Here is a 12,393-nt window from a genome sequence, read left to right as displayed (position 1 = left end):
GGACACCACAGTAAGAAGTAAAAAAGAAAAAGGGAAAAAAATAAAGGAGGGGTGTTCAGATACATTGAATACTCTTTTTTTTTTTTTTAAGAAGAAAAAAAAAATGATAATATCTTCCTTAAAAATCTTTATTTCAGAGCCTGGAAGTGGAAAAAAGCCTGAAACAAGCCTTTTCCATCAGAGTCTATTTTGAACGCAGAATGCTGGTTAGCACCTCTTAATGATAAAAGTTGTTGCCCAGCAGTCTTTTTATAATGGTTGCTGTAGTATGTGTGTGACAGATGTTCACAATGGGAGTCAGTTGTGTGTCTGGCCACAGATGCACGCAAACACACATTAACACATGCACACAAATCGGTACTATAAACAAAATGTCCAGAGCTGCAGAAAAATTGTGTGCTGCTCAACATGCAGATGGCTGCTGTCAGTCGTTCGCTTTTATGCGAGTCCTAAAAATTCACAAGGATCACTCAATGAAAGAAGGTAAATGCATAAAGATGATGAGACTGCTGCTAGTAAAAGAATGCACATAGGCTGATATGAAGAGCGGGTTTTTTTGAGCTGCCTAAAGCCGTATTGAGGATGAGGTCTCACAGGGAAAATCTTCGATGTCTGTGCTCATGTATGGTGCAAGATGGATTTTGGCTCTATCTACATTAGAAAACAGTGTTGCCCAATAGAAGGAGATCTGTAGAGCAAATGATGTAGGTGTAGGATGCAGGGTCCACACTGTATGTGTTCTGGGGGCTACTATAGTGATTCTAGTCTAGTTCCATTAGCATCTAAAGAGTATTATATGTCCTATTGGATTACAGCTTCTGCGTTAGTTTCATCTAAAGGAAATCCGTTTGATGCATTCCAAAACAGTTCCATGACATGAACTGAAGCACATTAAGTGAAGGATGTCTGGGAGATTTGCTTAGCTGTAAGCAGAGAAATTTCACCTTTCATTTAAGGAAAAAGAAAAGATAATAAGCCAGAAGTATCTTAGATAGGTTTAGATGCCCATCGTTGACACAAAGAGCAGGTGTTCAAATATACTTCAAGATGACAGCGTATAAAGACTTGATTCTTCCTTCTCTTCTTCTGCTGTGAATTTAGTGACTTGGAGGTTGTCATGTTTTTGGCCAAATTGGCCAATGGCCAGCAACAGATGCTCCCCCCCAGCCTCTCATGCATGGACAGAAGGAAGAGAGATAAAGAGATTTAAGAGTTTAGAAGAAACTAAACTACTTTACTGAAATATTAATAATAAGATAAAAAGGAAAATAATGAAATAGATAAAGTATATACAAAACTATATTAAGCTCCCAGGATGATGTCACCAGCAGGCCCTGGGGAAGTCCCAGGCTGGACTCAGCGACGAGTGGGAACTGGGTTCCAGGGTTGGAGTCAGGAACACACCGATCGGGATCAAAGGCAGATGGACAGACAGGGTCCTCCTCGGACGTCAGCCGTTGAAGGAAGAAACTGACGCTTTGATCCCTCAGCTTTTATACTGAGCATGGGGCAGATGGGATGGAATACCCCTGTTGGTCAATTTTGGGTCACCTGTCCTGTCCGCTCCTCCCTGCAGGTGGGACCCTTCTATGTTTTTCCATTTCTGACCCTCCAACAGGTCAAATAACAAAATTAGCTGACCTTGGTTGTTATAGCAATAAGTATAATCAAGAGCCTCTCTGCATACCATTCCTTGGCACAAACTGTCTTATCACTCTGAATGAACCGCTTTAGACACAACAAGATGTTAATTTCAGAAAGTTAGAAGAAGCCTAGCTAAGAAATAAAATTACTGAACAGAAAGTTGGTTCTCTTTTACCTCAAGCCAGGACAGAGGTGCTACTCCTTACTTCCATCTTCATTAGGGAAAGAATTGTGACACTAGAGTGTAAGCAATGAGAAAGTGAAACAGCATATGGAGAGAGAGAAGCTTGCTTAAAATAATTTGAAAATGATTTATTGGATGCAACCTCTACTCTCAGATATTTCTGGTGTTATTACTTTTCTATAGTACAGCCAGGGAGGACAGTAACTTGCTGTGGGCTAAAGGTAAATTATGATCTATTGCAAAGGAGGGCAGGAAAAATATACTAAAGGTGGGTGGGTGAAGTACATGCTCTCCCCTGATGGTGTTCAGTGTGTTGGATCTCACTGGACCAATCTGTTCCAAAGCCTGCTAGGGAAAAAGAAATATCAAGAGTTAAAGCAAACTTCGTGAAGCGGAGAAGGCAGGGTGAAATGGTAAGATGTTTCATTGCTGGGGCTTGTTGCACACAGACTTGGTAGTATGTCCACTGAAGAGGAGGGAATTTGGGAATCTGCAGTTGCAACCTTGCTATTGCCTTCCAGTGGTGCCCCAAGGTTGCTGATGCAAGGGCTTTTCCTCACCTTGCAGTTGTGCTTACCCGTGTGTTCACACTTCTTGCCAAACTTGTAACCCATCCCCGTCCCCAGGGATGTTACAGGACCTTCACGTCAACTGAACCATAAAGTTGAAAATATATTTTCAAGCCTAAGGCCTCACCAAGAATATGTTCCAGCAGTATGTGCTGAGATTGGAGTTTTACGGAAAAAAATCCCCAAAGTTACAACATTTAAAATAGTATGGCATTTCATTTCTACTTCTGGATGCAAAAGGCTGAAGCAAATTCTTTTCATGTGAAAAGTTTAAACCACTTAAACAAAGATTTCAAAAAAGGACCCCTCATTTTGGATCCTCCATTGGAGACAGTTTTGAGATGACCTCATGTTGCGAGCTGAGATTGTAGTCACTTTTAAAAGCTTTTGAAACTGGTAATATTTGCCTTACCGTTATGTCACTGAAATGTTACTAATAGAAACGTGGTTTTGTGAATGCAAGTTACTTGTCGGCCTAGGTTCACTGCATGTTGTTTTTGGACACTTGCCTGGGGAATCTGCTAATTCAAACTGCTTTTTGCACTCTGAGAAGGATGATGGTCCCTGCAGATAGTGCTTTTCTCCTTCAGTTATAAAGGGTGATTAAGAAGAGGGTGTTTCTCATATAGGGAATTCAGTTTGCAAGAAAGAAACTGAACTTCAGCTCCCACTGCCTGTTGAGAAAACTTCTCTCCAGCGTGTTTTTTCAACTTCTGGGGACCAATAAAGGCAAAAGATTTGAAACGAAGATGTTGTTTGGAAAGGGTTGCATTTTTAATGCAAGCAGATGCGCACAAATCCTCTTTTGTAGCATTAATTCCGTCTCTGCTACACAGCATCAAAAAGCAATGAGTGACTGTGGGATGATCCAAGCGAGGCAATGTTCTCTAAGCAAGCTGCTCCTGTTTTTTATATTGATTGACTTGCTTTTTTAATTTTTTTTATTTATCTTTTTTCAGGCTGGATGCCCAAAGTAGCTTTCACACTCTTGAATTCATCAGCTCATGCTAATGACAGACGATTACTGCTCCAGGAACCTGTTGACTGGCAACCTGGTGATGAAATCCTGGTGGGAAAGACAGGCCTTGGAGATACACAGCAGCAAGAAGAAATGGCTGTTATTGAGTCTGTGAACAACACAGAGCTGTACCTTAGATCACCGCTTAGGTATCCTTTCAAGGGTCAAAGGGATTTCTATAGCAGAGAGCTAAAGCAGGGGAAAATATGGTCAAAGTGAGGATTTACAGTTTCCTGTGGGATATAATAACTATATAAATCCCTTTAATAAAGGTGGTCAGAGCTATTTCAGTTCCTCGCTCCCCCTAAAGCCAGCAGACATTCAATCCTGAATGTTTCTGACTATGTCTAAATTCTGTATCAAAACCATGAACTCAGAAAACCTTTGAAGCAGAAAACACTGATGGCCAGTACAGTCCAGTGGCCTCAGCACAGGGTTGACAAAGAATTTTCCTGCATACTTAATTTCTTGAGAAAGTGCATTTTTTTTTTACAAAAAGTGTCTGACTTCTATAAAAATAAATAAATAAAAAGCCTCCCTTCTTGGCTGATTTACTTAATCTGATTAACAACACATCCAGTGTGAATTACTTCAGTTTGGAAATACTGATTCTGTGTTTTCAATGAGCTGTAGTTTCACTGCCTTACGCTCTCCTTGCCTTCTGTGCTCGGAGATCTTGGTCAAACTGTGCTTCTTATCATCGTAACCTGAAACCCCAGCATTGAAAAATGTTATCTGTTTGGGAGGCAACCCAACTCCAACGCCCAGAAAGATTAATGGTATCATTTTCAGAAGTGTCTGGGGCTTGAGGAAGGAAGGTACTAATGGTTTTCACCAAAATATGTTTTAGGAAGATGAAGGAAGTTCAAAGGCTGAACTATTTTGGTGTAAAATTACATAATCTAAGGAAAATTTGTGAGCTTGAGAGACAAAAAGATGAAAAAAAACATGAGCCAAGGAAAAATATACCTAGGCTATATATGCAGACGCACTGGATATGCCACTGTCCGTGATGAGACAGGACTGAAAACAGCTCTGAGTTTGGGTAGTTGGAGTCATAAGCTTAGGGTAAACATCATTCTTGCCATCTGGCAGGTACTTTTGTACCTTTTTTATGTCTTTCCCTAGGTACTCCCACATTGTTGGAGAGGGATGGGTGACCGGCCAAAGCCCGCCTTTGAGTGCTGTGGTGGCACTGATTAGCAGAATGGTTGTTGTTCAAGGAAATGTCACGATGGAGAGGATGTCCCACCTCAGACAATGTGCAAAAGCAGGCTTTACAAAAGGTGAGGAGCTCTTTTCTCATTGAAACGTACTGAGGAGGAAAATTGCTCTATTGAAGTCACGTTGTGGTATCTTTCTGTATTAAAGATCTTTCTAACAGGGTAACTTTGAGACATACCAGCACCAGGAAAGTGAGTTTATCTTTCCAAACATTGTTTGACATTGAAGTGTGAAGTCTTGGGAGTTGAGCTGCATTTCATTGTAATATCTCAGATGTACTATTTTCACATTGTTGTTTCAAGCCGTCTTGGGAAAGATCCTTTAGTTTTGCCTGAGCCTAAGGGTGTAGAAAAGAAAGTATCTTCTGAAAACATATTTCAGTGTACATAATATATTAAATTTTTAATTGTGTTTACTATTTAGTCACTTTAAGAAGAAGGAAAAATGAAACAGCCCAATGCTGTTTGTACTCTTTAGTGTAAAATATTAAGACATTGTTTAGTGTTTAGGGATACTAAGAAAAAAAACAGGTGACGGTTTCTTGTAGCATATAGTAACACTGGTGAAATATATCTCAGTTTTACCTGTGTGAAACACCATAAAGTTTGACAGGTGGCTTCCTGATTTACACCAGCTGGTAAGGAAGCAGAATCAGACACAGTGATTATAATTTGAGGAGAGTTAAGTTATCTGGCAACCCAGGTGTAAGTTTTCCTTTAAAAATAAAATGCCTTGGGCTTTCAGGCTGTGACACAAGACTTCATTTGATATCCCGCAGCCAACTGCTTATATTACTCATAGATTTATGGTCCATTTTCTATGGAACTCATAAATATAGTCTCTGAAATGTGCTAACCGTTTGAGGTTTTTATTTGAGTTAAAGGATAGGAGGATTTCTCAGAGGAGTCACCAGAAGATGAGTAGGCAGTGTTGTTTGTGGTTAATTTACCTTCTTTTAAAGAAAATTGAGAATTACTGAGCATAAGCAGGCAGTGCTGGAATTTGAAATCCCCTCTGCACCTCCACTGAACAAGCCCAAGCTGCACATTCGTAGCCTGAATCCCCTCGTACCAAAATATCCTAAGCACAGACCTATGGAACGTTGTCTTTCAGGAATGTCTATGCCTTCCTCAGCCCTATGATTTACTTTCCTTGTCTTTAGACTGTGGGTAGTAACAGTTCCTCACCCATCTGCAGGGACAGTAGGGAGAGGAAGAGTTTTAAATAAATTTCAAAATGTTCTCATTTCAGTTTAGCCATGCCCAATCCCCTTTTCACGAACCTCACCCAAGGTAAATCAATGTCAAATCCATCTTCCTCATGCATAGGACTATTTAAAATTGAACACAAGGAACTTTCCAAGGCATAAAACTGCCACAGCTTCCTGCTGGTTTTAATATATATTCCTCAAAAAATGTCCAGACTCTTAGGGAAGGAACCATGAGAGTATTTAGAGGGAGTATCAAATATGCTTGCCTGTGGCTATTTGTCTTTGGGCCCATGTTTAAGGTTGCTCCTGGAGATGGAGTCAATGTGATGGGTCTCATGATGTTTCTTGGGGCACTCTGCACATCCCACGGTCACCATGGAGAAGTAACACTGACAGCTCCCTCCGGATTGTATTCTAGGTGGCTCCAGGTGTCTGTACAAGCAAAGCGAGAGGCAGCTGGGGTCTCGGGACCTGGGGGCCATCGTGGTTGTGGAGGCCTTCCATGGAGAGGCGAGTGGACTCCAGATGGAGGGAGTTCAATTCCGCCACGTGGGCCAGGCATTTCGGCAGCACTACAGTGCCCTGACTGTTGCTGGCAACGCATGGATGGCAGGTGAGATGGCTGCACTGGAGATGGGCTCGAATGATCTCAAATGTCCACCTTTTCCTACCCGAAGTTGGGGCAGATGTCCTCAAAACCCACTCAGCTCTTGAGTCAGTTGACAAAGCGGATTGGTAAAAAGCTGTAGTCTAAGCCCAGGTGAAACTTGATGGAGTGCTTTAAGCTGCTTTAGTTCCTTTGCATCTCTGGACAGCATCTTCCTAAAATAATATTTCATTTTTATGGCACACCTCTGAGTTGACATGCTACTTCTAGCTCTGGAAATTAAAGCATTAATATACTGTAAGGGAGCCAAGAGCAGGCTCAGGGCTGTGCAGGAGCATAGGCCAGAGTGTAATTCTAATAATAAATAATAAACCTGAAGGTTAAGGAACATATTAAGTTCTTTTTACTTTGTCACTGATAAGTTCTTCTGACTTTGTCATCTCTGTAGAAGTGTCAAAGAGGGCTCTGAAGACTGGTGGTAATAAGATCAAGTTAGGTGGGCTCAAATAATATTTTAAGGGTACCGGATGGGACTTTCCCCACCAGCTAACCCACACTTATGCCTTTCTTATGCCGTCTTCGACACTGAGTGAGGATCTAGGCTTTCTGGTGGCAGAAGGCAGCAGTGGCCACAATCCCAGAGCACAGTGGGCAGGTTACCATATCTGGCTAGACAAGGTGTGAAGGTTCTACCGTGTCCTTACTGCTCTTCTGGAACATTGCTTCTCTCCTTTAATGCCACTTCAATCATCCAACTGCCTGAGATCTTTGCTTTTGGGATCCTACCCTACCCTTTCACTGGATCTCCTCCTCCTTCCTCATGATAGAGCACCTACATTCACCCATTTATATGCTCAGGGCCCCTCTTCTCCACTGTGGCCATCTTAGCAAAACCCGCCTGTTGGCAAAGATCTACCAGGTGAGTAAAGGTGGGCAGCTGCAACCGAGCAATCTCAGGGAGCCAAAAGGATTAATTGCACAGCATCAAAAGATGAGGAGCTAATATAAAACTCTCCCAAACTTCAAGCTGCAGTGTGCTTTTTGCTCACAACATTCATTTCTTTCCAGACTCTTACATACGTGGCTGTTGTGTTTTGGACTCCTTTGGCCAAGGACTCCGTCTGACTGGGATCTCAAACTTTAGCGTGGACAGTAATGTTTTCTACAACATTTCAGGCCATGGGCTTCTACTGGGTAAGTGAAGCAGGAAAATAGCTATCCTAGATGTAACAGCTACATGTGCTGCTTACCATTTGCATGAAAATGCCTTTGGAATAAAGAATAGCAGATCCTTAACTGCACCCTGAGAACTTTAATCACATCTTCCGCATTTTCTTGTATCAGTGAATCTGGAATAAAGCTCCCAGGATTCCACATGCAACTCCTAGAGCTATTTCCATTAGACCATATACTCCCTGTTTCTTCAGGTCAGTCTTCATTCAATCTGGATCCTTTTTTTCAGTGTACAAGTGGAAGATTTTTCTAGGGGATTAATTTATCTGTCTTTGGAAGAGCACCATTATGCAATATTTAAGACCCCAGTTCAGCTAGGCATTTAAGAGCATACTTACCTTTAACTTCAGTCATTTGACATGGAAGATAATGGAGTGAGAGCATATGTTAAAAGTTAAACAGAGGATTTAGTACTTAAATAAATTGGAGCTTGGAGCTACAAAAATGTTAAACAACAAAATATTTCTCCTAACTAACCATCAGGAGACTGACTTGCAGCATCTTCTGCTGGGATCTCATGTTGCCTGAGTACCTAAAGATATAGCTCGATTTTTGTTTTCCATCGGACATGGGATAAAAATGACCAATTTTAAGATAAACATAGGGGATGGAGGAAAGGCTTCAGTCCTGATCCTGCAGTTCCACACACAGAGCAAGTCCCTACACTAGGTCCTGTACATAAACATAATGAGAAGAGATGGATGACGATTTAAACAGAGGAGACCTATAAAAGAAGAGCGACTGTACACATCTTGCAGACAAAGAGAGATGGCTCAGAGAGATGCAACGACTTGCCCAAGGTGATGCCACAGAGTCCTTGTGGCTGTGGGGAAGCAGAACAAGATCTTCAACCTGCCAGCATGCCTTGGCTCACTCTTGCTAGGACATGTGTCAGAGTCAAAGGACTCTGGACTGAGCTGAACATTTCCACTGAAGTCGCTGCCTGAATACACCGTATCCGCAAGATCTCTTTAATGGCTTCACTGTCAGCAGCTCCAGAGGGTCTGATGGATGAATTTATATATCATTTTGTTGCCTGTGAAGGAATATTTATTATAGCTGGCTATTTGCAGCTCCAGAATTGGACTCCCTCAGTGATTTCATCTAAAACCTTTATTTTCAGGGGGTTTGCAAGATAGCCATAAAAAGTCGCTCTGGGCTTAAAATTAATTGACACACCAGGTCTCAGCTTGGAAGCCAAGTCCTTTTATGCCACCTCGAAAACCTATATGGCTGTCAAAAGGTCTGCTTTAGGACCCCATTCATGCTCTGGTAGGGGGAATTGTTTGTAGTAAATACAGCCTGGAAAGGAAATATTTCCAGTATAGATCTTGTTCCAAAAATGAAGAAAGACTCAAAAGACTAAGAGGAAGGCTAATAAATAATTACTGGCATCCCTAAACCAAAGGACACAGGTTTTCTCTGTGAAGTGGCTTACTTTTGGGGTAGTAGTGATTGGGGAAGGGATTTATATTTGGAATAGAACTTGAGCAGATACAGTTGAAGATAATAATTTATGATTGAGAAACAAAACTAAATAGTTTTCATTTGCTCCTGGTGTGGACCAAACAGACATGATCCACTTTGTGTTCTGCTTCCAAAACATCAGAGCAGGGGGACATATGCCAATGTGTCCTTATTTGGATTTGACTTGTATGGGACTGTCCACTTTTTGCCATTGGGTGGAACGTTTCTTCATGGTGTAGATTAAAAAGATTATTTTTTTTTCTTCATACTTCAATACAGTTACTAGATCCAGGGCACCCCATGACTCTGAGTTGTGTGATCAATTGGTTGATTGATTTTTCCTTTTCCTTCTCATACTTCATTGCTTAGAGGGGCAACCCCCCGACTTTTCTGCAGTTGCACCAGGTGTTTTTAAGACTATTTAGAAATTTTCTTACATGTAAGTAGGGCAGTGGATGGAGACACAGAAGATAGACAGGACTTTGAATTCTCATACTGCCAGAAGCATGCCTGGGTGTGCATAGGTGAGCCACTTCCCCACTCTAAACCTCTCTTTTTCCAACTGTAAATGTGCTTTATAATATTCCCTTTATTTGTTTTTTCCATAAACTTGCGGTACAGTATGGATGGTGTTATATTCATAAGTAACACATATTAGAGAGTCTTGTGCATATTGAACTGCAGAATCATGGTCTCTATTGCCTCTTTGTAGAATATTTATTGTAGTATTCCTTTCCCTGATTGTGTTTATCTCATTAGAGTGTAAGGTCTTTGTGGCAGAAACTGTTTTTATCATATATGATCAGATCATGCTTGTGGCCTCCTGACATTTCTGAAGGGTATAGCCCTTCCTTTTCCATGCTGTGCACCACTGTGTTGAGCAGTCATGGCAGTCTGACCATCTCATAACCATCTTCTGCCATGTGTTAAAGACAGGTTTCTAAGTGCTTTTCAAAGAGTGATTTACCCAGGGATAGTTAGCAGGGAAAGCTAATTCCCACGTGGGCCATAGCAGCAAACAGGCAGGGAAAAACCCAGCAAATTCTGTGACTTGCATAACAGAGGGTTTCCAGCTATATTTATATTTGTGTTTCTTTTTCCTTTATATATATATTTTTTTTTTTTTAAAGGAGAGGGACTGGAAAAGGGGAACAGAGTCTGTAAAAACATAGTGATTGGCCTTTCTGGAACAGACAGTTTATCCAACATTGAGACGTTGTCACCAGCAGGGATCTATGTCAGGGCTCCTGCCAACCACATCAAGGTAAGCAGTTCAGGTATAAAATGTAACATTTCCTTTCTAATCAAAGATCAGAAATATATGGAACCTCATTTATTTGGGAGATCATATACACAACATTTGCCTCTTGACTGAGCTGCCAGAAACTGTACTTGTGCTGGGATATTAAAATGAGTTCATATTCAAAATAAATTGTATTCATGGGCAAATTTATTGTTACTGAAAATTTTACTGCACTTGGTTCGGATGAAATATTAAAATGAGATCCTTTATCCTGTGATGCTTTAAAAAATTGTTTTATTTTCTAATACTCATGGATTAAAAAAAAAACTGGAAAAAAATTTAGGCTCAGCTTCTACAGAATGTTTTCCCACTTTTGTCATTATATAAAAAAAAGTCTCAATTTTAATGGACTGATGAAAAACACACTACAATTCAGCAATATCAAATCCATCTCTGTCTGGATTTAAAATGACAACCTACATACAGTCCAAGATTTGCATTCCAGGGTGGAAAGGAGAATGCTCTCCCTGCTCTATGAAAATGACATTGACTTTAAAAGAAACCAAGCTTCTCTATTCTAAATAGTGATAAAATGTTGGACTCTTAAAAAGCTAATGGACTAACAACCCTCACATCAAAAAGTTGAGCTCAGTAAAAATCTTTGTATTCACTAATTCTCTGATGCTTTGTTTTAGTTCATACATTTTTTTGTCTTATTCAAGTCATTTTTGAGAATAAAGCGTCACTTTTAAGTGCTTCATGGGGAAAAAAGAAAGATTTCCAACGATTTCAAATAATTTTTTCCTTCCCAACTATTTTAAGTCTGGAATTCCATTGACACTGACCTTTCTTACCACAGCTTCAGTTGTGACAAATGCACATTTTCATAAAAAAAAAAATCCTGACCTGTTCTATTGCTAACTCACAGAACCCAAACCACTTATTAAGTGTACGTGAAGTCCTAATCGCCCCTTGGGCTTCTATTCCATGAGGAAAGAATTGCACCTAAATTTAAAGGTGAAAAAAAGACCAACGCAATTCCTATGTTAGTATGAAGACAGGAAGAAGGAGAGGACTTTTCTGCAGTTCCCTCAAGGGCATATTTATCATTTTTAAGACCGTCAAATATGGTTAAAACATCCAACAACCAGGCTGAATCACATGAATTTCAGCTCCACTAAACACAGAGTTTTGTACTATCATGCACTGACTTACCCTGGAGCTGTCTACTCGATCGCCAGTGGCTCAGCTTTTCAGAAGGTTTGCTGCAATTATCTCTACGGGCCCATGTCAACTGACTGTGGTCGGTTTTCAGCACATTTGTTTAACTCTCTCAGTTGACATGTCTTTGTCGCTATACCCAAAGATGCATCTGTGGCTGTGTACCCGAACATCAGGGTTAAGTCTGCACTTCAGAGATGTGCTACTCAAGGCAGAATAGCAGATGGCCCTTGGAGGGTTGCTGATAAACCTCATTGTCGGCAGTCTTTTGGAGGAGGCTATTTGAGATGTTTCAGCAGCAACAGGAAAATAGGAAGAAGTTCCTTAGCTTAAAATTGTTATTAGCTGCACTTACTGTTCTGCAGTACCAAGCAGTGCTCAGCAGAAGACATGAAAGGACATGGATATTAAGAGAAAAAATCACAGTTTTTCTAAGCAAAACACCTGTGTCTTGTGAACTTTTTCTCAGTACAATAATAAGCAGTAAATGTGAGGGATGCTGGTCCAGCATCAGCATCATAATGTTACAGTTTCAGCACCTTTTATCTGATCAAATGGCTCAAGAACTGGATATTGCTTTTTAGGTATTTATAATCTTAATTTAATAGGGAGTTTTGAAGACTGTAACAGGAAAGACTCATCGTTCCACTGTCTGGCTTCCAGGCCATGACACGGATTAGGAAACTACCTGTCTAGATTTTAATGTTAGGTCCTTGTTGGTTTTTGTGCTTGTATGTTTTATGTTTTTAAATTGCCATCTTTCAATTACTGGT

At 40.6% G+C, this 12,393-nt stretch overlaps 1 protein-coding gene across 1 annotated transcript in view; it reads left to right on the top strand.

Moving 5' to 3' along the window:
• Positions 1-12,393, top strand: part of PKHD1 (PKHD1 ciliary IPT domain containing fibrocystin/polyductin) — a 276,108-nt gene that overhangs the window by 117,053 nt on the left and 146,662 nt on the right. Inside the window, exons 37-41 of the mRNA XM_074582079.1 lie at positions 3,357-3,564; positions 4,544-4,701; positions 6,268-6,462; positions 7,525-7,650; positions 10,287-10,420. Of these exons, the coding sequence (XP_074438180.1) occupies positions 3,357-3,564; positions 4,544-4,701; positions 6,268-6,462; positions 7,525-7,650; positions 10,287-10,420 (821 nt within the window). The remainder of the gene's footprint in view (positions 1-3,356; positions 3,565-4,543; positions 4,702-6,267; positions 6,463-7,524; positions 7,651-10,286; positions 10,421-12,393) is intronic.

This window comes from Larus michahellis, chromosome 3, assembly GCF_964199755.1.
Source record: "Larus michahellis chromosome 3, bLarMic1.1, whole genome shotgun sequence".
In the NCBI taxonomy this organism is placed as follows: Eukaryota; Metazoa; Chordata; class Aves; order Charadriiformes; family Laridae; genus Larus; species Larus michahellis.
The sequence above is the reverse complement of the archived record's forward strand: the minus strand, read 5'-3'. Positions and strand labels throughout refer to the sequence as shown.